General features: G+C 48.2%; 1 protein-coding gene across 1 annotated transcript; it reads left to right on the top strand.

Annotated features, from left to right (window-relative positions):
* The first annotated feature begins 281 nt into the window (after positions 1-281).
* Positions 282-27,570, top strand: Prpsap1 (phosphoribosyl pyrophosphate synthetase associated protein 1). The gene is made up of 10 exons (XM_050140299.1): positions 282-574; positions 1,924-1,976; positions 8,842-8,908; positions 17,143-17,315; positions 18,267-18,382; positions 18,790-18,845; positions 19,507-19,652; positions 22,143-22,213; positions 25,998-26,144; positions 26,919-27,570. Exons 1-10 carry the CDS (start codon positions 405-407, stop codon positions 27,075-27,077), a joined length of 1,158 nt encoding a protein of 385 aa, XP_049996256.1. The 5' UTR covers positions 282-404; the 3' UTR covers positions 27,078-27,570.

Here is a 27,570-nt window from a genome sequence, read left to right as displayed (position 1 = left end):
TGACCATAGAGGCGCCAGGCTAGACTGTCTCCGGGCTCTGCAGCGGACATCTTGACTCCTGGCAAAAAATACTTTTGAAAACGTCCGAGGCCTCTACTAAGCTGGTTGCACCACCCCAAACCGTGAAGTTAAATACCTGTCCCGGGAGACTCAAAAATCAAGCGTCCACGCGAACCAGTAGCGCACCCGTCAGAACTGGCTCTCGAGGCGACGCCGCCATCCCTGCCCTTTTCCGAGATGGCGGCGGCGAGGACGCTCTAGCCGCCGGCCTGGGTTCCGCGGAGGCGTGGGGACGGCGGCGGCTGCGCGTGGGTGTCCCGCCCCCTCCCTCCCGCACCTTCGCCGGTCGCCGCTGTCGTCGTCACAACTGCGCCCGCGTCCGGCCCCGCGCCTCGGGCCGGAGGATGCCCAGGAGGCTGCTGCTGCCGCCCCCGCTGTCCGCGTGCTCGGTCCTCCGCCTGCCGCGGGCTCGCCCCGCCGCCCCGCCGGCCATGAACGCCGCCCGCACCGGCTACCGAGTCTTCTCGGCCAACTCCACGGCCGCCTGCACCGAGCTGGCCAAGCGCATCACCGAGTAAGCCGGGGCGGTCTCGGGGTCAGACGCTTCGGGCCGACTCCCATCCCAAGCTCGGAGGTGACCGTCCCCATTTCCAGCCGTCCCTAACGGGACCGGCTCGGTGGGTCGAGCCTCGGACCGAAGGCGTTGGAAGGGCAGGGAGAAGGAACTCAGAACTACAGTGGGGTGGGCAGAGAGAGCTATGATTCCAAGTACGTTGATCAGTTGCACATACACACACGCACACACACACAGGCTTTGCCTAGGGGTGTGTGCAGGTGTGACTTCAGGGGACCTTGGGGGGGTTTGCCTGTCGTCTGTCACCTCGCTGACACTGGGTGAGGGACGTGGTTGGTTGGTTGGTTTTGGTTTTTCTAACCTTGTAAAATATTAGTGATTCTATGGGACAGGGATGGGAGTGTGAGCCTGAGCTTAGTGGGAAATATTGGAGGTGAGTCCTGCAGGTCGGGGCGTCCCAGTGGCCCCCGATAGCACACGTCTCGTGTAAGACCCCTTTGCTCCTTTAGAGAAAACTAGAGCCCTCTTATAAAGCGCCGTAAGGGCCCTTTTTAAAATAAACTTTTTAGAAATATATAACAAAATTTGTCCCCACGTTGTTTAACTTGTTCTTTGGGCTTTGTTCGCTGCTGAGGAGGCTTCGTTCTGGCTCTGAGCGGACTGGCCTTGAACTATCCGCCTCCCTTTGCAGCAGAGCAGGAATAGTGGGATTAAAGGCCTTATGCCACCACACCCATCCTTAGTTTTTGATTTTTGAGATAAGATCTCTGTGACCTAGGCCAGCCACTGTTACCTTCTGGCCTTAGCCTTCCAGACGCTGGCCTCACCTGTCTGTCCAGGCTTAAATGGCTTGACTTTGAACATTTAAGGTCATTTTCCCGTGTTGGGAATTCTTATCTCCACCTGTTGTGTTAGCACTTGGACTTTGAGGTGGGTTTAAGAGAGTACAGGAGGGCAACTCTGCATTCTGCTGCCTGCTTTCTGCTTCTAAGCCCTGTTTATGGCCTTTCTAGTCAAGGCCAACCACGGGGCTCACTCTGAAGCCTCAGTTTGTTTACCTTGGGTCATATTTACTCGGTTATGAGCTTGCCTTGAGTAAGCCTAAGGGAAGGCTTTAAAAATGAGTGGTTTGCCTTTTTTGTTATGCTAATGGTTCAGAAAGCCTTGAAGTTGTATAACAAACCTTGTTAAAACGCAGTGTCTGTTATTACATGGTAGAGCTTTTGCTGCGTTTATGACTGTGCTCTTTTTGAAGTCTTGGCTGGCCTTCACATTACAGCAATCCTCCTGCCTCAGCTTCCAGAATGCTGGGTTGATTAATCCCCGACTCCCTTTTTCTTGTGTAATAGGCGTCTTGGTGCTGAATTGGGGAAATCTGTTGTGTACCAGGAGACCAATGGAGGTAAGTTAGAGTCTTTTTGTTTCATTTAGGGTTTGTTGCTGCCCTTTGGGCAGCGTCTCATAGCCTAGGCTGGCATGACCTTGATCCGTCTCCCTGGTGCTGGGATAGCGAGCATGCCCACTACTCTGGCTTCATTTCCTTTCTCCATTAGATAGAGAGGCATCCAGGCCTCAGCTCAAGATCCTCTTGCTTCTGCGTCTCCAGTAATACCACATTGGCGTTGGGCTCCTTCTCCTAGGAATCAAACGTGGGTCATCAGCCTCAGTACTGAGTGCCTTTACCTTCTGTGCCATCTTGCTGGATCAGCCCTTGTTGGTTTGGAACTGTTAATGCCCAGATCACAGAGTCACCCCCAAACCAACTAGGAGATCGAGTCTTATCCGTAAAAGCTGAGAGCCTTCATTCTTACACAAGTTTGCAAACTCCGTCTCTGTGTGTCCAAAGAATTGCAGTGATCAGAAAGCCCTTAGTTCCGTTAGGGTTGGGTTTTTATAGTAGCCCAGGTGGGGGCGGGGATGAGGGATTTCTAATGTTCAGGACCCCTGATTGGCTGACATTTGTTTCGGGCTGTCCTGGTGAAAAACGATGGGTGTCTACAATGGTTGGAACGTTAAGAATTTTCTTTGGATGACCTGTTCCTGGGTGGGGCCTGGGTGGTCTCCATTTTTCTTGGAACCAGGTATTGCTTTAAACTACTGAGACTCAGGCCTCTGTTGTCAAGGCTGGGTTCTCCAGGAATCTGCTACAGAACTGAGGATGGTTTTGAGTTTCTTATCTGCCTGTTTTAGCCTTCCTTGGTCTGGGATTGTGGGCATGTACCTGTTGTTGGGTTTTATTTTTACTATCTGCTCTTTGGGGGCCCCCTCCCAGCTCCCAGGTAAATACACAGAGACTTATTCTCACTCATGAATGCCTGGCCTTAACTTGGCTTATTGGCCAGCTTTTTGTTTTGTTTGTTTTCTCGAGACAGGTTTTCTCTGTAACTTTGGAGCCTGTCCTGGAACTCACTTGGTAGACCAGGCTGACCTCAAACTCACGGAGATCCACCTGCCTCTACCTCCCAAGTGCTGGTATTAAAGCCATGCACCACCACCTGGCTTAGCCAGCTTTTCTTAACTTAAATTATCCTTCTACCTTTTGCCTCTGGAGTTTTACCTTTCTCTGTGCTAGAGGCCTTTCTTTCCTCTTACTCCATTGCTGACTGCTGAAGTTTCTTTCCCTCCCGGTCCTGCAGCCCAAAGTCACACAGAGGTCTACATTAATTATAAACTGATGGGCCCATTAGCTCAGTCGTCAGCCAGACGCAAAGGAAGTCAGACACAGAGCAAGCAAGATGTGACTGCCTCGCTGAAAAAGGTATCAAGCCATATGGCTGACATACACAAAAATTATGGTTTGTAGCCAGGCGGTGGTGGCGCATACCCTTAATCCCAGCACTGGGGAGGCAGAGGCAGGCGGATTTTTGTGAATTCAAGGCCAGCCTGGTCTATAAGAGCTAGTTCCAGGGGGGCTGAAGAGATGGCTCAGAGGTTAAGAGCACTGACTGTTCTTCCAGAGGGCCTGAGTTCAATTCCCAGCAACCATATGGTGGCTCACAACCATCTGTAATGAGATCTGGTGCCCTCTTCTGGCCTGCAACATACATGCAGGGAAAACTGTATACATAATTAATAAATAAATCTTTTAAAAAAAAAAAAAAAGACTGTGGGAGCCTGAAGTGACCCCTGCATGATGTGACGGGGCCAGCCAGCAGCTGGGGGGAGGGGGGACTCCCACAGCTTTCAGCAGAGGGAAAAGAGCCTGAGCAGAAGACAGCAGGGATCAGAGGTGACTATCTGAGGAAGACACAGAATGGCAGACAATACTTTGGATTTCTTCTGTTTCTTTTCTTATTGTAGTTTTCTTGTAGCTTTGAGACAGACTCTCAGGTGTAGCCCAGGAGCACCCTAGACTCTCCCCTTCCTTCTGGTTCCCAAGGGCAGGAATCGGAAGGACTTCTTCCTTAGAGGGCTAAATCACATGGTTCACAGTTTTTCTCTTTTTGCTTCTTCTACCAAAAAACTTGGGGCTTGTGTTTAGTTTCCAGCTGCCTGAGGGTTTCTTCTCTGCTGGTTCCTGGCACAGCTGGGTTTTCTGTCCCGACTCCAGGCTCACACTGTTGCAGTGAGCAGAGGCCACAAGGGTTGCAGTGAGGGAGTGTCTGCTCGAGCAGAGGCCTGCAGCCTGCAGGTAAAAACTCTAAACTCAGACGGGTGGGGTTGGCACCACACCTAGCCGGTCCAGATCTCCTCACTTGAGCACTCCTCATGTCCCTTCTGCTAGGTTGTGACACTTGGCTCAAGTCTGGCTCCTTCTTGTTCCATAGAATTCAAGGCCACCAGGGGCCCAGGGAGGTGGGGGAGGTGAAGGCAGGTGACAAGCTTGGGCCCCTCAACCCTGGGTCCAACCTTCTGTGAACAGGGCACAGGCATGGGGTGTGCACCTCCACAGGCATTTTGGGGACAGTGTGTGCAGGGCACACATATAGCAAGTGGTCAATCAATGCTCACCCACTGGATGGATGTGGCTATCTGCCATGAGAGCCACCATGTCTTCAGATGTGTTGGGACAAACAGGGTCCAGGCAAGGGGCAGAACACATAAGCACAGTTCGTGGGGGCCTGGCCTCAGGGAGTTCTAACCAAAGGGAGGAGGCAGCTGTAGGCCTCTGGCATCAGAAGAGATGGAGACAGAGACACAAAGACAGAGGGCAGACAGGGAGACAATACAGGGACAGAATGTGAGGGCTGATCTTGCCAGCTCACCACATCTGGAACAACGAGCCCAAGCAGCTGGGCCCACCTGTAGAAGACTCTCTTGACTGGACCCTAACCTGGCCACACCTTCTGGTGGCAGCCTGCATAAAAGGGCACAGAAGGAATCGTTTGCTCTCTGCCTGCTTGCCCTCTCCCNAAAAAAAAAAAAAAAGAAAGAAAGAAAAATAAAAAACAAACAAAAAAAAAAGAATTATGGGTTGATATAAATTGTAAGAATTAATAAGAAGCCTGAGCTACTGGACTAATCAGTTCATAATTAATGTAGGCCTTTGTGTGTTTATTTGGGACTAAACGGATGTGGGTCCTGCTGGGACAGAAACCTCTGGGTGGCTGGGCGACTGGCCCTTGGCATCCTCCTCTCTTCCTCTTATGCCTCCCTCTTCTCTTCCTTCTTCTATTTATTCTCTCTGCCTGGCAGCCCCGCCTGTCCCTCTCCTGCCTAGCTGTTGGCCATTCAGCTCTTTACTAGACCATCAGGTGTTTTAGGCAGGCAAAGCAACACCGCTTCACAGAGCTAAACAAATGAAACATAAAAGAATGCAGCACATCTTTGCATCACTGAATATTCCACAGCACAAACAATTGTGACACATCTTAAAGTCATATTCCACAACATGCCCAGCTTGATGGGTTTTGTTAGTTTGTTTTTAACATGGTATTGCTTTGTTTCCTTGGCCCAATAGGATTTGCCACCCAGGCCTGGAACTTGGGGTCCTCCTGTCTTAGCCATGTGGAACCGTCACACCTCAAAAGCTGGCGTATTTTTACAAGTAGATAGCGCTTTAAGTTTTGTTTATGTGTGGTGGTATGCAGGTGTGGGGGTGAGTGCATATGGTGGTGTGTGTGTGTGCACGCGTGGAGTGCACATGGTGGTGTGGGTGCACTTGTGGAGTGCACGTGGTGGTGTGGGTGTGGTGCATGTGCAGAAGTCAGGATGAGCTTTGGGGCTCAGTTCTTTCCTGTTTTGTTGAAGCAGGTCTCCTACTGTTCCTGATGCTTTGCACATACAACAGGAGTGCTGTGGTTATGGATACCAGGCACTGTGTGTCACCATGCATGTGTGTTGTGTGTATGCATGTTTATGTTTGCATGCCTGTGTATGTATGTTAGGGACTGAGCTCAGATCTTCAGTCTTGCATAACAAGTGCTTGTACTCACGTGTGTGAACTTTCTAGCATTAGAGGTCTGTGTCCTTGGTCCTCCTGTCTCTTTAGATTCTGACTGTTCCTCCTTGCTGCCCCCTCCTTCCACTTGGGTGCACATAACAGTGTAACACGTAGAGGAGAGACATGTAGAATGTCTTCTACTCTGGGTTCTGTTTGGTAAATATGTCTTAGGCTTGTCTCACCAGGACATCAAATGATAGCATGAGCAGTCTGGTGTTGGGAACAGGACTGAACTTCCTCCTTGGTGGGGGTGGAGATGGGCGGTGGATTAGTAGTGGTGCTTGTACCTGTGATGTCAGCGCTGGCGGGGCAGATGCTCACAGGCCAGCCAGCCTAGGAGTGCCGTGAGCTGAGAACGAAGGTGACACACACACTCACACTGCATGGCCACCTGTGCGTGTGCACACACATATACATACACACACCCACACTGCACGGCCACCAGTGCGTGTGCACACACAGACATACATACACATGATTCTCTTTCAAATTCTGTCCTGTTTTCTTTCTTTTTTTAATCCAAATGTATGGATTGTTACGCTGGGTTAGTGGCCCCGTTTGGCTTCCCTCTGGGTTGTGTGGAAAACTAATTATAACATGAATGTTTGAAGGTGATGGCACTCCTAGGCTGACTGTCCTACATAATCAGGAGAGCGCCATACCTCGGGGCAACCTGCTCTTCTTTTGGGGAGAGGGTAGTCTAAGATAAGGTTTCTTTGTGTAGCTTTGAGCCTGTCCTGTAATGCGCTTTATAGACCAGGCTGCCCTGGAACTCAGAGATGAGCCTGCCTCTGCCTTCTGAGTGCTGAGATTAAACGCGTGCACCACCACTACCTGGCATCGTCCTGCTTTTATTTGAGTGGAAACAGACATTGAAGAGCCAGGTGTTGTGGTTCACGTCTATGATCTCAGCTCTGAAAAGGCTGCAGCAAGAGGAATGCCATGAATTTGAGTCCATTCTGGGCTATACAGGGGGACAATCCGTCAGGCTTACCAAGTAAGGCCCTGCCTCCAAAGCCAAAATCAATCCCAGGGTCATAATGACATTTAAGGAGTGCACACTAAGAGAATGTGTGAAGGTCATGCATTTTAACTAGCATCCTGTGTCCTTCAGCCAGCTTCTAAGCAGCTTTCTTCGTTCAAGATTTTGTGTGTGTGTGTGTATGGGTGAGAGAGGGGGAGGAAGGGAGAGGTGTGTGGTGTCAAGAGGCTAGGAAAGGGCATCGGCTCCCAGGCTGTCCAGTGGGTGCTGGGGGTTGGGAGGCTGGAGGAGGAGGATGCTGAAGAGGCTCTCCTTCCTCTGCGTCATTGCTGTGGGTCTCTTCGTCTCTGGGACTGCAGCAGTGTTCCAAGTGTCAGCAGCTTTCTGTCTAGCCCACTCCATTCCTATGAAAATACTTTCAGATCTTTTTTGGGGGGTGATAGGGGACTAGTTGAAGGGATTGAATCCAGGATTTCACCTTGTCCGTGCCAGGGAAATGTTCACTACTCAGCTACTTCCAACCCTAAGATGCAGATATTCTTGAGCCGCGGTTGGCTCCTCCTGCACTGAAAGGCTGGGACTGGAAGTGCTGCAGATCTAGGCTGCCGGTGATGCATTTCACATCTGAGGTGCTGCAGGGTCCACAGCGTCCCAGGGCTTTTAGCTTTGGGAATAGTTTGGATTTCAGATTTTAGATTAAGATGCTCAGCCTTGTGCACCCCCTGGTCTCCAGTCGGGTGGGTCACATCCTGAGCTCTGCTTTTTCCACTGTCTCCTTGCCCGACCTGTTTCTCACAGCAGCCGGCAGCCTCCCCCTCCCCCAGCTTTGGGTGTCTCACATTTTTTATGTGTATTAGTGTTGTTCTACTTGTGTGTCTGTGTGAGTGTGTTGGGACCCCAGGAAATGTAGTAACACACAGTTGTGAGCTGCCATGTGGGTGCTGGGAGTTGAACGTGGGTTCTCTGGAAGAACAGCCAGTGCTTTTAACCTCTGAGCCATCTCTCCAGCCCTCAAAAAGCTTCAGTGGGGATTCTTTCTGTTTTGTTCGGTTGTTTTTGAGACAGGGTTTCTCCCAAACATAGCTCTTCTGGAACTTGCTTTGTAGACCAGACTGGCCTGGGCTTATAGAGATCTGCTTGACTCCCTAATACTGGGATTAAAGGCGTGTGCACCACACCAGCTCTGTGTTGTTGGCCTCTGGCTTCCTGACCCCTGCATCTTCTTTCTCATAGTCTGCATCCCAAGTGGTCCCCAGTGCTCCCCGCTTCTTGTAAGACTGCTGTTCTTGCCTTGCTCTTGGTGACCTGTCTGTGGCATGCTGGACCATCCCATTGGTCTTGGTCCCCTCCGGGACCAGCGCAGGCCCGCCACGGATGCCCCAGTGTGTAGAAACCTAACTCGTCAAGCTTCGGCTTCGTTACCTGTCGCAGCCCCTTCCTTCAGCATCTCATTCATGTCTTCGTTTGGTGATAGCTTTTGGAATGGTTTGGACTATTTGACACATTTTTCTTGATTTTTGTCTTTTTTTTATATGTTTTTTTTTTTAGATTTATTTATTTATTATGTATACAACATTCTGCCTCGATATATGACCGCACGCCAGAGGAGGGCGCCAGATCTCAGTACAGATGGTTGTGAGCCACCATGTGGTTGCTGGGAATTGAACTCAGGACCTCTGGAAGAGCAGCCAGTGCTCCTAACCTCTGAGCCATCTCTCCAGCCCCCTTGGTTTTTCTCTTTTACCCCCAGCCTGGCCACTCTGTGTATGAGTATTTTAGCTACGACTTGGATTGTCCTGGGGTCGGGGAGCAGCACTGTTTAGAACCCTTATTATTCTACCTGTTGTCTGTTTATTGCACCGTGGACTGTTTAAACTCTAACACTTTTTTTTTTTCCTTCAGAAACAAGAGTTGAAATCAAAGAGTCTGTTCGTGGCCAAGATATTTTCATTATACAGACGATACCCAGGTAAGACTTGGTGCCCCTTGGGGAGTCCATTTCCTCTGAGAACAACAATCCAGGGTTGGTTTCTGTTACTGTTTTGTCTTAAAATATAAATTTGTGCTTGACTGGAGACCAAGGCAGAAGGATAATTCAAGGCCTTCTTAGATTATGGAACCAGTTTAAAGCCAGACTGGACAACTTAGTAAGACCTGCCTCAGAAAATAAATGAAATTGCCAAGCATGGTGGCACACACCTGTATCTTAACACTCAGGAGGCAGAGATGGGCAGATCTCTGTTTCAGACTAGTCTGGGCTGCATAGCAAATTCCAGCCAGCCAAGGCTACCTAGTGAGACCCTGTCCTAGAAAAAAAGCAAAAAAAAAAAAAAATTCTTAGCATTTATTTAATGGAGGGGGGCTGGCTTAGAGGTTAACACTGGCTGCTCTTGCAGAGAACCTGGAACCAACATCCACATGGTGGCTCATAACCATCTGTAATGAGATCTGGTGCCCTCTTCTGGCATGGAGGTGTACATGCGGGAGGAACACTATATATAATAAATACGTCTTAAAAAAAAAAAAAGACCATTATGGAGGTGAGGGTTCTGTGTGCCGTGTACATGGAGAGAGCCGAGAACAGCGTGGAGGAAGACCTTCTCTTGTTCTCCCGGGAGTCCTGGGATGGATCTAACCCGGGTCATCAGTGCTAGCCGCAAGCAACCTTACTCACTGAGCCTTCTCACTGGCCTCCCCAGTGGTTTTGACATGCATTTTAGAAGTGAGAGCGAAGGGACTAAGGTAATAGCTCGGGGTGGAGTACTTACCTGGGTTCAGTCCCTAGCACCGTCGGGAATATGAGAGAAGACCTGAGGGAAATGGGTTACAGTCCTGTGCTTTTCCTCCTTTACCAGCCTTGGACGAGGGACCTTCAGTCAGAAAGCACGGAAGCACTTTGCAATCTTCCTGGACACTGCTAGGTGTAGGCCCAGGGCCGTCTTAGCTGAGTCTCAGTGCCTTGTTGTCTTTCTCCTGACTGCGGGGTTTTGATGATGACACATATGTTCGCCTGATGTTGTCTCTGTTCTAACCCTGTCTCCACTAGACAGCTGACTCCTGAGCCAGGTAACTGAAGCTCTGCCTAGACATGTCTTCCCTGAGGAGCTGATAGTTGGTTCAAACAGCGTATGATTAGAAGGCTTTTGTTTCCTAGGTCCTCCTCGGCTTTAAGAGCCTGGTCCCATGGCTGCTCTGGGCCTCCTTCAGTTTATCCTTTGGCAGCGAGCAGTGTGGTGCATTGTCATCTCCTTTCTCTGATGCAAGATTCTCCAGGAGAGAAAGCAATTTTCATGGAATCCTAGGCCCTTAGACTGCCTGACTGTGGAGCCCTTCAGCCCCAGGCGACCCAGCGTTTTCACTAATCGTCCTCCAAATACAAAGGTCTAAGTCCAAAGACAGGGCCAGGTGGCAAAGAGACACTCTTGGCTGCCCTGACTGGCTTGTGGAGGCACAAGGGTGCGTCTTAGACAGACATTGAGGAATCTTGGCTGCACTAAGCCTTGGGCTGCAATAGAAGCTGGAACTGGAGCTTTGCTTTCCTTTTTCCTTCCGGAAAGTCATGCTGGCTGCTTTTGGGGTGACTAGTGAGCCGTGAGCAGCCCTTAAGTGTAGCTGTTAGATTGTTTTCATGGTGTGTTTGGATGGCTGAGACTCTTGATGCCTGGGCAAGGTATCTTCTGATATTTATTTCCCTTAACCGCCAGGGGCCACATTCAAGTCTTGATGTTAGGCAGTGACTCACCAGGCTATTCCACCTGCTTGTTTTTGTTATTCGAGATAATGGTTTCTCTGTGTAGTCCTGGCCATCCTGGAACTTGGTCTGTAGACCAGGCTGGCCTTAAACTCAGAGCCACCTGCCTCTGGCTCCCCAGTGCGGGGCCTAAAGGTGTGCCGACACTGCCTGGCTAAGTACTTTTCTTAATGGTAGGATTGACCTGACAAGACTGAGTCTCTTCTGATTTCTGAAATAGGATCTTGATGTGCAGCGCAGGCTAGCTTCCAGCTCGAGTTGCTCCCCACAACCTCCTGAGACCTAGGATGGAGGTGTATATCACCAGGCCAGCAAAACAACTTTGTTTTTCGGAGACAGTGTCACTCCTTAGCCCAAGCTGGCCTCAAGCTTCTGACTTCTTGTTCTTCGCTTCCTAAATGTTTATTACAAGCCTTATTCCACCAAGCCCACAGGAGGCTTGCATGACGCAGTTCCCAAGACTATTTGGTGTTAGTTTCTCGTTGCTGTGTCAGAACACATTACACATTAGCTGGACGATGCAGAGCATTGTGGTACTTGGGAGCCCCAGGCTGCAAGTCACGCTGCAGGTGCAGACAGGAGGCGCAGGCGCCAGCTTGGTTCTAAGAATTACTTTTTAATTTACGTGTGTTTGTGTGTCTGTGCATGTGGCGGTTCAAGCCTTTAACCCAAGCACTCAGGAGGCTGAGGCCAGCCTGGTTGGTCTGCATAGTGAGTTCTAAGGTGGCTATAGTGGGACCCTATCTCAACAAAACAACCACAGCAGAAAGCAGTGATCCTCCTAAATTAGGCATGTGCCCTCCTCGTACTGACTCAAAATTTTGGATTCTGTATATTTTGAAATCATTTGTTATTACTATTATTTATGCATATGGGTGTTTTTTGCTGTGTACCACATGTGTGCCTGGTGCCCACTGAGGTCAGAAGAGAATATTAGATCCCCTGGAACCAGAGTTCCAGTTGTGAGCTGCTGTGTGGGTACTGGGAACTGAACCTGGATCTTGTGGAAGACCATTGAGCTATCTCTCCAGCCCCTGAAGTTCCCTCAGTAGCCAGGTTATTATTCTTATGTGTCATTGTCAGTGTGGAAGTCACAGTCCTCTGTCAGTGGGCAAAAAAATAAAAACCCTCAGTGTTTTCAAATTTTATTTCCTTTTGTGCATCTAAGGCAAGGTCTCCAGCACTGAGCTGCACGTCCTACTTGGTCCTTCCCTGGGGGTCGCCATCCAGGTGCTGGTCTCAGTGTGGGAGAGCACTGCCAAGGTCCTTTGTGGGTGGAGGTTTGCCCTGACACAGTTTTTGTTCTTAGCCTCTCACGGAAGCCAAGAGTGCTCAGAACAAATATTTAAGCCAGGCTTGTGGAGTGACCCCGGGACCGTGACAGAAGACAGCGGCATGATCAGATAGCAAACAGCTGGCACAGGTCTCAAGTTGAAGTCTGGGTGAACAGCCAGGAGAATTTTATTTAAACCCAGTGTCTCTGTTTGTAGCCCAGACTGTCCTTGAAGGAGGAGCTTGGGTACAGATGTGAGCCTGTCTTGAGGAGAAGAAGACTTTCCTTTCCTTCCTTGAGTTTGGGGATTTAAAAGTCACGGTTCTCTTGTATTTGTTAGGCAGTGTCAAGGCAAAACCCAACCTCTCCAGGTATTTCCTGTCTTCTCCCAACCCCCCATGTCTTTTTAGATCTGTGTGTGCACACATGCACCACGGTGTGTGTGTGATGTTAGAGGCCGACTCTTGGGGGTTCTCTGGTGCTGTTGTGTGCGTCCTGGGGGTTGAGCTCAGGTCTTCAGGCGTCACAGCTGCACTTTACCACACACCTAATCCCATCACTCAGCAGGTAGGGGCAGGAGGATCTCTGCGAATTCAAGGCCAACCCAGTCTACAAAGTGAGTTCCAGGACAATCAGGACTGTTACACAAAGAAACCCTGTCTCGAAAAACAAAAACAGAACACCATGTAGAGGGCAAGATAGGTCAGTGGGTCCCTTCCATCAAGCCTGACAGCAGTCCGGACCCTGCATAATGGATCTCTACGTGGGTGTTAAGATGTGTGGGTCTGCATACACACACACACACACAAATAATATTCTAAAAATTAAGTAGAATTGCAGCAGCCTGGTCTACAAGAGCTAGTTCCAGGACAGGCTCCAAAAGCTACAGAGAAATCCTGTCTCGTAAAATCAGGAAAAAAAAAATTGAGTAGAATCCGCATAGGACTTACTTGCTATAGATAGTCAGTTGGTGAAGTGGGGTGGGACTAGTGCTTTTTCAGGTCCAAACAGTCTTATGCACACACACACACACACTACACATTGTGCCTTACTTCCCTACCCCAAATTAATTTCTGTTTATTGAAAATGAGAGTCGTCAGAGCTGAGTCTAATGTGAAGTATAATTACCCCAAAGAGAGACAAGACTGTTGGTGAGATAGTTCAGCGTGTCCCACTTACACATGTGACTACAAGAACCAGCAGGATGAGCTTGGAACATTCCTAACAGACAAAGCAGAGGCTGCCTGCCAAGTCCTCTAAACCCTGCTAGCCACAAAACAACCGCCTGTGTTCGGTTTGTCTCATGTCTCAGCAGTGGATAAAGCCAGCAAGACAAAGGCTCCATTGTCACTTTCCTGATGATACAGGTTGAAGACTTGAGGATATTACTCTTTTTGTTCTGTTTTTGAGACAGGGTCTCCGTAGCCTTGGGTGCTTGGAGCCCACTGTGTAGCCTAGGCTGCCCCCAGACTCACAGAAATCCTCCTCCTTCTACCTGAGAGCTGGCTTTGAGAGCCACGTCACCACGCTCGACCATGGTGGGGAATGTTTTGGTATGTTACTGGGAAGAGGAAAGATGGAAGTAAGATTATTATGTAGGAAATGGTGAATTCTGAGATGGGGATCTCAAGGTCAGTTCTTATTGGCTGGCCCTTCCCTTAGTGCTCTGCAGAACCCATGGCATCAGGCCGATGTGTATAGCACATGCTATAACAAGGCCAGCTATCTTTATCTTCTTCCAGCTCTGCCTGGGTTCTTGTTGAGGGTCGGTGTATATAATGTTGGTAAGGGAAGAATAAGTATGGACGTATAATTTTGGATGAGGAGCATTGCTACTTGAATTACGTACGCTGCTTAGGATAAATGCCTATGGCAAGAGTGGTCGTGTGTTCTGATCTTCTCCCAAGATGGGCTGCCTCCTGGCTGTTTGTCCCCAGCCTCACCGAGCGATAAACTCAGGCTGCTCCATGCATAATTGATGGTTGAACTAAAATTAGCCCAATGGTAGGAATTCCCAAGTGCCTGGAAAGTGTTTGGTTGATTTTTGTTGGTTGTACCAAGACTGTCTTCTGATCCTTTATGCTAGCCTTAACACTGTTCCCTTGGAAAGAAAAAACTGTCAAGGAAGGGGACTCAACCAGGGAGCCCCTGGTTGTCTTGAAGATGAGCCTGTAAGTCAGTTGTACATACTTGCACTCTGAGAGAAGTGTTTTGTGTTTCAGATTTATTATTGCGTGTTTGTGTGCAAGTGCCCTCAGACCTGACAGGGCATTGGATCTTTTTTTTTTTTCCAGAGTTAAGAAAAAAAGCTAAAAGCTTTTTATTTTTAACCTTTTAAGTTTATCCTCTTACTTGCGGGCATTCTGTTTATCAGGCAAACGCAGAAACCTGCCTTGCCGTTGCTCACAAAGGACAGTGGCGCTGCCTGGTGCACATCTTCGCTGTTGGTGCAGTTGAAGTTTCTTGTAGCCCTCCAGCTCAGAAGAGGTTTGGAAATCTTGTCCTGGCAGGTCTCCTCCCATCATCACTTGACCAGACATGGCCTGTGTGTCTCCTGGTTCACCCTCAGACAGCTGCCATTGCTGAACCAGACATGGCCTGTGTATCTCCTGGTTCACCCTCGGACAGCTATCATTGCTGAACCAGACATAGCCTGTGTGTCTCCTGGTTTACCTTCAGACAGCTACCATTGCTGAACCAGACATGGCCTGTTTGTCTCCTGGTTCACCCTCAGACAGCTACCATTGCTGAACCAGACATGGCTTGTGTGTCTCCTGGTTCACCTTCAGACAGCTGCCATTGCTGTTGGCATTGGATCGCACAGGGGATTGTGTGGGAGCCCCTACACTCAGGATCTACAAGGACGTTATACACTTTTACTGCTGAGTCGGAAAGATGTTTATTTATTTATTTATTTTTATTTATTTATTATGTATACAATATTCTGTCTGCATGTATGCCTGCAGGCCAGAAGAGGGCACCAGATCTCATTACAGATGGTTGTGAGCCACCATGTGGTTGCTGGGAATTGAACTCAGGCAATGCTCTTAACCACTGAGCCATCTCTCCAGCCCCCATGTTTTTTTTTTTTTCAAGACAGGGTTTCTCTGTGTAGCTTTGGAGCCTGTCCTAGAGCTTGCTGTGTAGTCTAGGGTGGCTTTGAACTCACAGAGATTTCACCTGCCTCTGCCTCTTGAGTGTGCCACCTACCACCCACCACCCTGGCGAGAGATGTTTTTTAATCAAAGACTCCTATAGCGATGAGGTGGTTTGAATGTAACTGGCCCCCATAAGTTCATAGGCAGTGGCACTATTAGGAGGTGTGACCTTGTTAGGTGTGTCAGTGTGGGGTGGACTTGGAGGTTTCCTATGCTCAGGATACTGCCCAGTGACAGTGACCTTCCTCTTGCCTTCTCGTCAAGATGTAGATTGAACCTCTAAAATTGAGTCCCCCAATTAAATGTTTTCTTGTAAGAGCTGCCTTGGTCATGGTGTCTCTTGACAGCAGTAAAAGCAGCCCTACCTAAAATAAGTGGTTATGACAAATGGGAGGAGTGGGTTGTTGGGGTTATTGTCAGTGTGGGCTGTGTCTGACAGTTGATGGGAGTTAGAAGCAGGAAGCACTCAGTGTCTTTGGTAGCTGTTTGTTTCGAACTTGAGTTACAGGTAGTTCGCTGTGTGACCAAGTTCAGGGTCAAAGCGACAGGCAGGGCAGTTTCAAGTCCCAACTTATTTATTAGATAAAACTTTGAGTCCTGAAAGTAGGGTAGGAAATCTGGGGAGGGGGCAAGTCCCAGCCTATGGAAAAAATGACAGAAAATTTCTCTCTATTGGGGGATTTTTTTTAAAAAATGCTGTCTTGCTCTAGGTGGTGGCGGTGCACACCTTCCAGCAGTTGGGAGGTAGAGGCTCTTGAGTTTGAGGCCAGCCTGGTCTACAGAGTGAGTTCCAGGACAGCCAGGGCTACACAGAGAAACCCTGTCTCAAAACAAAAAAACACCACCATCTGGGACAAATCAGCACATATATTGTCTGCCTTTCCCCTATGCCTGTGTCCTTTTCTGCAGAACTCTTTCATTTTTTTTTTTAATTTTGTTTTTTCGTTGTTGTTTTGTTTTGGGTTTTTTTTGGCCAGGCCAGGGTTTCAGCATGTACCCTGGTTGTCCGGGAATTCTCTGTGGACAAGCTGTGGAACTCAGAAAGATCCACTGCCTCTCCCTCCCATTGCTGGAGTTCAAATGTGCACACCATGCCTGGCTCAGAATCAGAACTGGGTCTAAGAACTGCCTTGTTCTCCCTAGTCTCTGGAGTTTGTGATGATCTCATTTCTAACATAGAGTCCTTCGAGGTTGGGCATTTCTTGAGTTTAATATTGGAGGACAAAGCTGTCAGTAAGAGGACGTCCTTGCGTCTGCTGTCAAGAGAGGCAGCCAGCCTGCTCAGCACAGTGGCTTCCAGGTCTGCCCAGCAACCTAGACAGACCCTGTATCAGGGAGGGAGAAGAGACGGGAAGAGCCTAACTGTCCTGCAGATTCAGTGGCCGCATTGGATTCCGCAGCAGGGGGATGGTAGATTGCACTGTCTTTATGTGGGCAGCCAGCCTCCTCCCTGTCCTCTCCAGAGCTGCACCTGGAAAGTCTGCGGTCCCAGAGAACAGGGATTTGAGAAGGAGGTGGTATCTGCCAGAGAGTCAGAGAATCGGGACAAGAGCTTGAGATCTTCCAGAAAAGTCCATCACCTCTGCAGAGTGACATTGGTTCCCACAAGGACAAGCCTTTCTCAGACTCGCTTCAGGGTCAGGTTTCCTTCTCTTGTCTTTCTCAGGAATGTGCGAAAGGAAGAAAGGAAAGGGGGGTTGTGAAAAGTTCCAAGACTTCCCCACTCCTTTCTACCTTCCCTGTGAGAAAGACAAAATGCTTTCTGTTAATGACAGCTGTGGCCTACGTCTGAATTCTTGACTGAGTACCAGCAGGTGTCAAGTGCTATGGTTACTGACGTAGAAGAGACAGGCAGAGATGAGAGCCGGGTCACTGCTGCAGGTGTGAGTGACCGCAGCTGAGAACTCCACCTGACCCAGCTGAAAAGGGTCGTCATTGCAGCCCGCGTAAGGGTGGAGTGCCCGTCCCCCAGATGCTGGGGCCCTGCTGGTTGTTACTCCAGGGTAATTTTTATGTTTTAGAGATGTGAACACAGCCGTGATGGAGTTACTGATTATGGCCTATGCACTGAAGACCGCCTGTGCCAGAAACATCATTGGTGTCATTCCCTACTTCCCCTACAGCAAGCAAAGCAAGATGAGGAAGAGGGGCTCCATCGTGTGCAAGCTCCTGGCTTCCATGCTGGCGAAAGCCGGTGAGTGTGACCAGAGGCCTGGGGTCCCAGAGCTAGATGTAGCCCCTCCCTCCCGCAGGTCAGGTTCCACCTCCGTGTCTGGTTTGGGACCTGTTTCTCTACAGACTCGCTAATGACACCTTGTTTCCTGTCTCGTTGTTCGGAGGGGCATATTCTTGGTTCCCCTCTGTCTCTAGCAGGCGCTGCTTTAGCATTTTCTCTGACCTGTTTGTATTACTTGGCCGCCATTTGTCATCTGTATTTTAACTGGCAGGCTTGTCGTTCTTGTGACCTCCTGCTTCAGGCCGACTCTTTGTTTGCCTCAGTTGGAGGTGTAATTGAAGAGACTTTCTGTCAGTGTCTCCTCTCCCCTCCCCAGCTCACACTCATGTCCTGGGTAGCCTCCCACTCTGTTCCTCGTGTAGAGCAGTGCACACTTCCTGTCTGCTGTCTGAACAGTACTGCTTCTGTGGTCCGGGAGAGCAGTGACCTTTGACAGCATGCAGTGTGTCTGTAGATGTCCCTTTTCCCTGAGAACGCCCTCACACATCCTTCCATTGTAGAGAGGCACTGGGCGCCTCCGTGTCCTGCACTTGTGCCGAGTCTCTTGTTCCTTTGCTTGTTTCTGAGGTAGCCGTGGTCTCCAGCCGCTGGTTTAGATTCTTTCTGAGGGCGAGGCTGTCTTATTTCTCTGCTGCTTCACATGTGCTCCGTATCCGTATTTGATTTCGCTCTTCCTTCTCTCTTTTGACCGCACTGAGGATAGTGCAGCGAGCTCGCCCTTCTGCTGTAGCTCTTGGTCACTCTACTCCATGCTGTTCCTTAGACTGACAGTAGACCTGTGTCCCTGGTTCCCAGTAGCCCTGCCTTCAGGCTTCTGGTAGGAAGCAGGAATTGAACACCTAGTTTATGTCCACTGTGGCCGTTAACTTGTAGGGGAGAACTTTGTAATTTTTTGTTTTAAAATTTCAGGTTTAACTCACATTATCACTATGGATCTTCACCAAAAGGAAATACAAGGCTTTTTCAGCTTTCCCGTGGACAACCTTAGAGCCTCACCTTTCCTGCTTCAGTATATCCAGGAAGAAGTGAGGAGCCTCCAGCAGACCCCATGTCCTCAAAGACATGCTATTTAGTTCCCCTGGCCTCAGGTCTCGCTACTGAAGGCACTTCCCAGGAGGAGCTCTCCGAGGCTCAGGGCCTGCCACAGCCAGAGGGCATCTAGGCACGGAGGGCCATGTCTTCAGACATTAAAGAACAGGCCCTCTTAGCGCCTTCACGCGTGTGTTTTCTAGAATGAGGGCTTTAGCAGTTTTGTCCTGATGTAGCAGTCAGTGCTTTTGCAGCGATGAGCTGGTGATGACAGTCAGCATGAACGCTAGCACACCGATTGCTGGCGTGGGTTCTTAGAGGTCCTGAGCAACCATCCAGATTTAAGTGGTTTTATTTTTTTAAATAATGTTTCAGTACTTTTTTATTTTTCCTCCAAATCTAGATTCCAAATTACAGAAATGCAGTCATTGTAGCTAAGTCTCCTGATGCTGCAAAAAGGTAAATACCCCAGTCGTTTCTGACCCCTGTGGCTACTTCTAAAGTTAGAATTAGTTTGGGAAGCCAGAGCTCTCAGTGTGACCAGTGAAGGTTCATGGGTTCCCATTTCCCACCCCACTGTCGGATCGTCCCTGCGGCTTCGTCTCAGCGCCCCAGACTGCACCTGAGCGCAGTTACTGTTTTCCTCTGGGGGGGCATGGGAACTAGGGAATGCTTTTGGGCAGTGGTCCTAGGTGGTTTCTTAGGCAGTTTATCGGGCATGTATCCCGGGCTGCTTTAGGTTTCCATCATAGCTAAGGGTGACCTTGAAATTCTGAACCTTTTGCCTCTGCCTCACACGCTGCTTGGTTTACATAGTGCAGGGAATCAGACCCAGAACCTCAGTCATGCTAAATGAGGACTCTGCCAACTAAGCCACGACCCCAGCCTGGCATTGATTTTGAAACATCGTTTGAACAAAGCTCTAGAAATGACTTCGTGGAATATTGGGGAGAAGGAACCCAAATTACCCAGAACCCAGCAGTAGTCCTGGCGCTGTTTATTTTAGGATTATTCTGTGTCCCCTCAAAGATGACTGTGGTTTGTCCTGGGATTGCTGCCGTGGCACCAGGGGCTGTGTGTTCTCACCAGTGTTACCATTGCCAACCGTTGTCTTCCTCAGGGCTCAGTCCTATGCTGAGAGACTGCGCCTGGGGCTGGCGGTGATCCACGGAGAAGCTCAGTGCACGGAGCTGGACATGGATGATGGTCGACACTCGCCCCCCATGGTCAAGAATGCTACTGTGCACCCGGGCCTGGAGCTTCCCCGTAAGATTCACTCTGTGGCCTCGCTTTTATTTTATTTTTTTTATAGATTTATTTATTATGTATAGTATTCTCAGTATTCTGTCTGCATGTATGCCCGCACGCCAGAAAAGGGCACCAGATCTCATTACAGATGGTTGTGAGCCATCATGTGGTTGCTGGGAATTGAACTCAGGACCTTTGGAAGAGCAGGCAGTGAGCGCTCTTAACCTCTGAGCCATCTCTCCAGCCCCACATCTTCACCTATAAACAGAAGAAAATTCTGAATAGTATGAATGGCTAAGAATCAGCTCTAGGCTCTTTGGTGTTCAGCTATTTTTAAATAACTGGGTACTGTTGCCTTCACGACCCCTTTGTAAAAGGAGAGCTAGGTGTCCCAGCAGGATGGGTAGGACAGGGCTTGTCTTAACTGACGTCTAGATGCAGTGAACAGCTGTATGTGATGGTGTGGAGTCCAGAGCCTTCGGGTTTACTTTGGTGACATAGGCTTTGGCATCAGGCACCTTTAGTTTGATTAGTGGGGTAGCTCTTTGACCTGATACCTGACTGACTTGCTCCTCTTACTCCACATGTGCAAGCAATCACTCCGCAGACTCTGACAAGTGTGTGCTGCAGCAAGGCTTAAGATGTTTGGAGGAAAAAAAAGTTTCTCTCTCTCTCTCTCTCTCTCTCTCTCTCTCTCTCTCTCTCTCTTTTTTTTTTTTCAAAATTATCTTTGCTATAGCTCAGAAGCAAAAGGTAATGGGGGGATCAGAGTTGGTTTCGGGACCCAGCTCAAGTGTGTGTGTGTGTGCGCACGCTCTCCATCCCATCCCTTTAACACTCTGTTGCTTTTTTGGGTTTCACGACAGAGTTTCTCTGTGTAGACCAGGCTGGCCTTGAACTCAGAGAGATCCCCCTGCTTCTGCCTCTCAAGTATACCACCACTGCCTGGCTGTTGCTTCACTTTCATTTCTAGTTTTGTATATATTTTATATATAAAGAGTTTGTAATGTGCTTTTAATTTTACTTGGGTATTTTGGGTTTTTTTTTCTCGCTTTTTGAGGATTTCATAATTTTATTTATTTATTTTTTTTTGGTGCTGGCTGTAAAAAGAATTTGGCTCTGTCCCTTCCTCCGGCTTACACTGTTGTAGTTTGGGTGCCTTGAGCCTGAGCTCTGGTGCCGTTTGATCCTGAGTACTTGACTGTCCAGATGAGACTGATTCTCACTCGACCTTAGCTCTTAGCTGTGTGCTCTGGAACTGGAGGGAAACCTTTGTTTTGTTTTTGTTTTTTGTTTTTTTTGCCCAGGGCCTGACCTGTGGCTGCACATACTTAGTTGGCATTTCTGTGGCCTCAGTTGATCCAGAGTGGCTCCTCTCTTCTTTGTCGCTGATGACCTTGACACTGAGAGCAACACAGCGGTTATTTTGTAGACTATCCCTTAACTGGGACTTGCTTATGTCCTCACGCTGAGATTCAAATTTGGCAGGAATGGCACAGGAAACACGTGGTGTCCCCTTGCTGGAAAGGCTGATTTTGGCATCTTGGTTGAGCTGGCACTTGGCAGGCTTCCCACTAGGAAAGTTACTTTTTCCTTGTCGGTAGCATACTGTGAATACCCCTTCTCATCATTCGCATCTGTTGACAGCTCTCCTGACTCAGTTATTGAGGTGGCTGTTGACAGGTGGTGTCTTCTGCTGTTGCTAGTTTTGAGACAGTCTTGGCTCTGGAGCCTGGGCTGAGATCTTTCTTCTTCAGCCCCTCCCCCCCCACACACACACAAAGTGCTAGGACAACTAGCGCGCACCACCATGCCTGGCCCCTCTTCCCCAGAGAGTGTGTGTGTGTGTATACTCATGTGAGGTGCTTCCCTGAGGCTGAAGTTAGAGGCATTTTGAGCCGTCTAATGCAGACGCTGGAATCCAAACTCTGGTCCTCATGATTGAACAGCAAGCATTCTTAGCCACTGAGCCATCTCTCTAGCCACCCCCTACCCCACTCCCTTTTTAAGATGCTGTCTTAACGTGTTGCCTACCTGGTCGCAAACTTTGGAGCTGAATGTTACACTTGTTTCAGCCTCCCACATAGCCCCACTTAACATGACCAAGTAGAGCTGAATTCTGCTGAGAACAGGGTCTTGGTGTGTGTGGCCTGAAATTCTCCATCTTCCCGCCTCCACCTCTGGGATTATCATATGTCACCATGTCAGACTGTGTGCAGAGCATTTGTGACTGGGGCATCCTGGTACTGTGGGAAATGAAGAAGGACCTGTTAAAATTGGACCAGAAAATGGTCCAGGACTCCTGCTCAGCCACTAGAAAATTTAAGGTCACTTTTCCGTCTGGCGTCCTGTTTCTGTGAGCAGGGCTGCTCCAGCTCTTTCTCTTGAGTGAGTCAGTCAAGGAGGGTTCTGTGTGTCAGGTTGTGTAGTCGGCTGTGGCTTGCCACCAGGTCATTATTACATTTTCCCCGGTACTTGACTAACTGGGTCCTGTGATTTGTTTCCTAGTGATGATGGCCAAAGAGAAGCCCCCGATAACGGTGGTTGGGGACGTCGGGGGACGCATTGCGATCATAGTGGTATGGAACTCCTCATCATCTTTCACTGTCAGAGGTGACACTGGTGGCTTAGTCAGTGTGGGTTCTCTGCACCCATCTGCCCTTCCTGTTCAGTCTCCTTTAAGAAAGTAATAGAATTTTTACAGAAATGAATGGAAATTAATGGGTAGCTGACAAAAGCCTAGTGCCTCCCACGGGAAATTCAGTACACCATGACCTTCATCTAGGGGTTCCGGGTCCCCTCCGACCAGTTCACACCATCATCCTCACATTTCCGGGCCGTAGGATAAGCTGAAGATGGGGCTTTTCCGATTGTCAGCAGTGGCAGCAGATGTCCCAGTGCCGTCCGCTCTCACACATGAGAGAGTCACATCGTCAGTGGCTCCTTTATCTCTCTCCTTTCTGTGTCACCCTGTCTTGGGACAAAGTAAGCAGCATGCTGGCTCAGTGGAGTGAGTCAGTCAGCTTCAGCTGCCATGTCGCACACACCTAGGACTGGGGCCTTGCTCTTTCTGCTGTCACTCACCCTGCACAGGTGCACCTTTGCTGTCCCAGGGAGCTCCGCTCTTGGCCCGGGCATGTTTTCTAATGTTACTGAAACCATGTGCAGCAGAGAGATGGCGGAGGCAGAGGCTGCTTGTTCGCTTCCTGGCTTCCCAGACCTGAAATAATCACTCAGGAACTGTACTGATTAAATCACTGCTTGGCCAATCACTTAAGCATATTGCCAGCTAGCTCTTATATCTTAAATTAACCCATTTCTATTAATTTGTGTATCGCCACGAGATCGTGGCTTACCAGGCAAAGCTCGGGCGTCTGTCTCCTGGCGGCTACATGGCATCTCTGACTCCACTTATTTTCTCCCAGCATTCAGTTTTCCTGCCCTATCTATTCTGCTCTCTTATATTTCCTGCTCTATTATTCATTAACCAATAAAAGCAACACATATACAGAAGGACTTCCCATAGCAAGATTACATACAACAAAACAGTTATCAAGCAAGAATTATAGTTACAATATTTAGTCCATTTACATCTGGCAAATTAATGAAAATACTCTTATCATCTATTTTATTTTTGTGAGTCTATAAAGTTTTATATCTATCTTTTATTATAACTAAGGAAAACTATAACTACCTATTTCTCAACTTCATCAAAGACTCCAGAAAGGATAACATTACCTAAGTTAGCAGTGCATTGTAAGCAACTTCCAAAACTCCAAAATTGACAGACATCTCGCTGCCTGGACATTCACCTAAAGTTCTTCTGTGCCATTGGGGCATCCATCTTCAGCCACAGATGCATAGTATCTGGCAGATTCTTTCATGAAGCAGGAACTCCAAAGGATCATCTCACCTTTAGGCAAGTTCAGCAGTCATCTCTCTGCGGGTCCTGCATGTCCAGTTCATACAGCATACCATCAAGCAGTCCAGGCAAGAGCAGTTTCTTGCCCAAATGACTAACAAACTCCATGAGGAATCTCTCTGGTGCCCATCTTCCTCTTGAAGTAGCTTGGTGTTGTCAGGAACAGATGTGTCTCACTGTCCTGTAAAGTCCTAAGTTCTTAAAACATTTTAAATGCCATATTCTGTAGTCTTTGAAAAGTTTGAAGAATACCTATCTATTTGAAATATATCTCTGTACATCTAGAAAACCTAATTAACATTACTATTATAGATGATTTTCTATTAATAATTTTACATTGCATTTTTAAATGAATTGCACAAACACAGTACCTTAATCAAGAGCAGAAATATATATAATAACAAAATTGACCTTAAATTTGTATCAATAAATCAAGATCCATACCAATGCAAAGTACCTCTATAGCATATCCCCCTTTAAATGTAAACAAACATTTATAAACAATATTTGGGAATTTGGGTGTAGTTCTATACAAATTGCTTCCTGCTTTTTGTTGGGCGAAGTAATTTTGGGGTTTGCGGAGACCTTTGAGAGGGTCTTGTTCCATCAGATCACATTAGTCTGGAAGCAATCCACAGGTTCTCATCCTCTGTGGAAACAAAAGCAGAACCTCTTTTCCAAAGCAATAAATCCTTAGACCCAGATTTTGAAGTCAATATGCCTTTAAAGTATATATGTTGTTTAGCTTAGCAGCCCATACAATAAAATGTCTCTGTGTACTCATTCACAGTCAGAAAATTCAGAGAAAACACAATAATGTACATAATCCAGACTCTCTGTGTGTTTTCCATCTTTACTCTTTTAATCTGTGATTATCTGAACTCTCTCTTTATTTAAAGACTTTGTTTTAATTTTTAAAACCATTTAACAGTTTATATTCTTTGTCAGGGTCCAGCCCAGACATAAACCGTTTTTCATACCCGAGTGGAGGCGTGGGAATAAAAAACAGCTCAAATGATTTTATCAGGAGGGAGCTTTCAAGGATCCTTCATGAAATCCTGAATTCACATACTGAAAATCACCCGCGTTTATTCTCCAAACAGCTTTTAAACCAAAATGTGAACTGAGGGGAAATCCATTAGCATTCTGTTTTCTAGGTAGTGGGGAGAATGACTGTGGTCACTTCTGCCAAGTGTTGACTGAATTGACACCTCTTCCCAGGTGACCTCCTAAATTACAATAGGAGGAGCAGAGGACATTAGCACATCCTGACCCTTTGCTTATGATGACGTCACCATCACATTGTCCCAAAAGGCTGGGTGACGCCTTCTGTGTGACAGGTGCAAATTGTGCCTTGAAGGTTGCTCAGAATTTTGGCCGCCATAAAATGTAGAAAAATGGGCCTATATAATCCGACCCCTACAATTCATTTTCTTCTCTCTCTCTCTTCCTCTCTCTCTCTCTCTCTCTCTCTCTCTCTCTCTCTCTCTCTCTCTCTCTGAAGCCTATGTACATTTATCCAACACTGTGACCCATTTCGAGGTCTTTTTCCATCTGAATTTGTCTTTATTGTGTGTATATCTGTAATTATTTTCCAACCAGGGGTGTGGGGTTTTTGTTTGTTTGTTTTTTTAATGCTGACCAGGCATGGCTAGGACCAACTCTGAGCTTTGCCTATTGGTTCTGCCTAGTCCAGCATGGCAGAGGCATGCTCACTGCCTCTGAGAGCCATGCACACTGTTCAGGCTTTAGGGTCGCAGCAGATCTATATCACCATTAAGCAATTTGTAACACGCTGCTCACAGACCCCATTTAAGTGCTCGGCCTCCTAAAGAGCCAGAGCTGTTCCTGCAACCAGTATGAACCGGGAAGCCACTGTTTTAAAACTGCAAGGTTTTTTTTGCTGCTAATACTGAGCCAGGAAGACCTCTCTTAAAGAAGCTGCCAGCAAACAGAGCCCATCTGGGGGGAAAACTACGGCTAAACTTTTTGCATGTGTGTCTAGGATTCCTTTCCAAGCTCTCCCAGGTTTTATGTGGATTCAGCTGGCACACGTTGGTACGCCATCTGTAGTTGGAGGTGCTGGCTGTTTATTTCCTGGCTGCCCAGACCCTAATCACTCAAACTGTATTAATTAAATCACTTAAGCATATTACTAGCTAGCTCTTACATCTTAAATTAACCCATTTCTATTCATCTGTATATCCCCGCGAGGTCGTGGCTTACCGGGCATCTGGTTCCTCTGGTCTCACTGACTCCACCTTCTTTCTCCCACCAGTGAGTTTAGTTTTCCTGCCCAGCTCTATTCTGCCCTATCACAGGCCAAAGCAGCTTCTTTCTTCATTAACCAATAAAAGCAATACATACAGAAGGACCTGCCACACCAGGTGGGTGTCTTTCTCTGTGGGGTGGAGAGTGGGTGAAGCCACCTCTCTTTGTAGGATGACATCATTGACGACGTGGAGAGTTTTGTGGCTGCTGCAGAGATCCTGAAAGAGAGAGGAGCTTATAAGATCTACGTCATGGCCACACATGGTATCTTGTCTGCTGAAGCCCCCCGTCTGATTGAGGAGTCCTCCATTGATGAGGTTTGTCTGCCTTAAAGGGCTTAGGACATTCAGCTTGAGTCCAGGCTGCCAGTGCAGTTTCTGGGAATAATAAAGTCGACTCTGTTAAGTTGCCATGCCCCTAGCTAGGCTGCCAACCTGTCAGCAGTACTTTTGGTAGCAGCCACGTTCAGGCAGGTATACATTTAAAAACTCATGTTGACAGTAGAGTCACATTTGGTACCTGATAATGGTTAAGTTTTGAATGGGGCTGGACATTCTTACCTAAGTTCTGAGCCCCTGGACGCCCAGTTTGTAAAGTCTGTACATTGGCCAGGTGGGGTTTACGCTTACAGTCCAGCACTTGAGAGATGATTATAAGTGAGCTTTTTTTTTTTTTTTAAATATTTACTTATTTATTATGTATACAATGTTCTGTCTGTGTGTATGCCTGCAGGCCAGAAGAGGGCACCAGACCCCATTGCAGATGGTTGTGAGCCACCATGTGGTTGCTGGGAATTGAACTCAGGACCTTTGGAAGAGCAGGCAATGCTCTTAACCTCTCATCTCTCCAGCCCTATAAGTGAGCTTTAATCGAGGTCACATATCGAGACCCTCTTGAAATTCAGAACCAAGGTTGGGCTGTAGCTCAGCAGAACACACTGGGTGTATGAAGGGTTCAGCCCCCATACCACTAAAGAAACGTTTTGTTTAGAGCTGGAGCTAAGGGCTCTAAATTAAATGTTAGGTTTGCTTTTCTTTATAGCCACCCCTGACAGACGTGTAACTGTGCTCTCTCCATTGCTTCGCATCCAGGTGGTGGTGACAAACACTGTCCCTCACGAGCTCCAGAAACTGCAGTGTCCCAAGATAAAGACTGTGGACATCAGCTTGATTCTTTGTGAGGCCATTCGGAGGATTCACAACGGCGAGTCCATGGCTTACCTCTTCCGGAACATCACGGTGGACGACTGACCTGAGTGGCCGTGACCCTAAGCCTGCACAGCCATGTGTCGGCCTGGAAGTGGGCTGCGGTAGAAAAAGTCTCTACAGGGCTCGTGAGGAAGAGACTCTAAGATAGGAAAGAAGGCAGGACTAATAAATAGATGACATAACCTTCTCTGTCGGCCATCATCGGCACTGTTCCCTAACCCTGAGCAGACACTGAAAGCCCTACTGAGGTGGAAGAGAAGCCAAAGGTGGAGGCTCCCTGCTCCTTCGGCTCAGAAGTCAGCTCTAGGGAAGGCAAGTGGGGTACTGAATTTGGCCAGGGAGCTGAGTGTCCTCACCCTGGACCCAGGCCTAACATGTCTTAGAGAATCACTTCTCCTTCAGAAACCCCTGTGCCAGCTGCCATTAAACAGAAGCATCTGTGTCTGCCCTCCCTGAGCTAGTCAGGTTAGAGAGGACCCTGTCCCCAACAACTGTGTTGCTCAGAAGTCGCAAATAAAGGTTTCTTGTCTCTCTA

The sequence above is a fragment of the Alexandromys fortis genome, unplaced genomic scaffold (assembly GCF_014885135.2).
Source record: "Alexandromys fortis isolate MF-2015 unplaced genomic scaffold, M_Fortis_MF-2015_v1.1 scaffold_39, whole genome shotgun sequence".
In the NCBI taxonomy this organism is placed as follows: Eukaryota; Metazoa; Chordata; class Mammalia; order Rodentia; family Cricetidae; genus Alexandromys; species Alexandromys fortis.
This window is presented reverse-complemented; position numbering and strand designations above follow the sequence as displayed.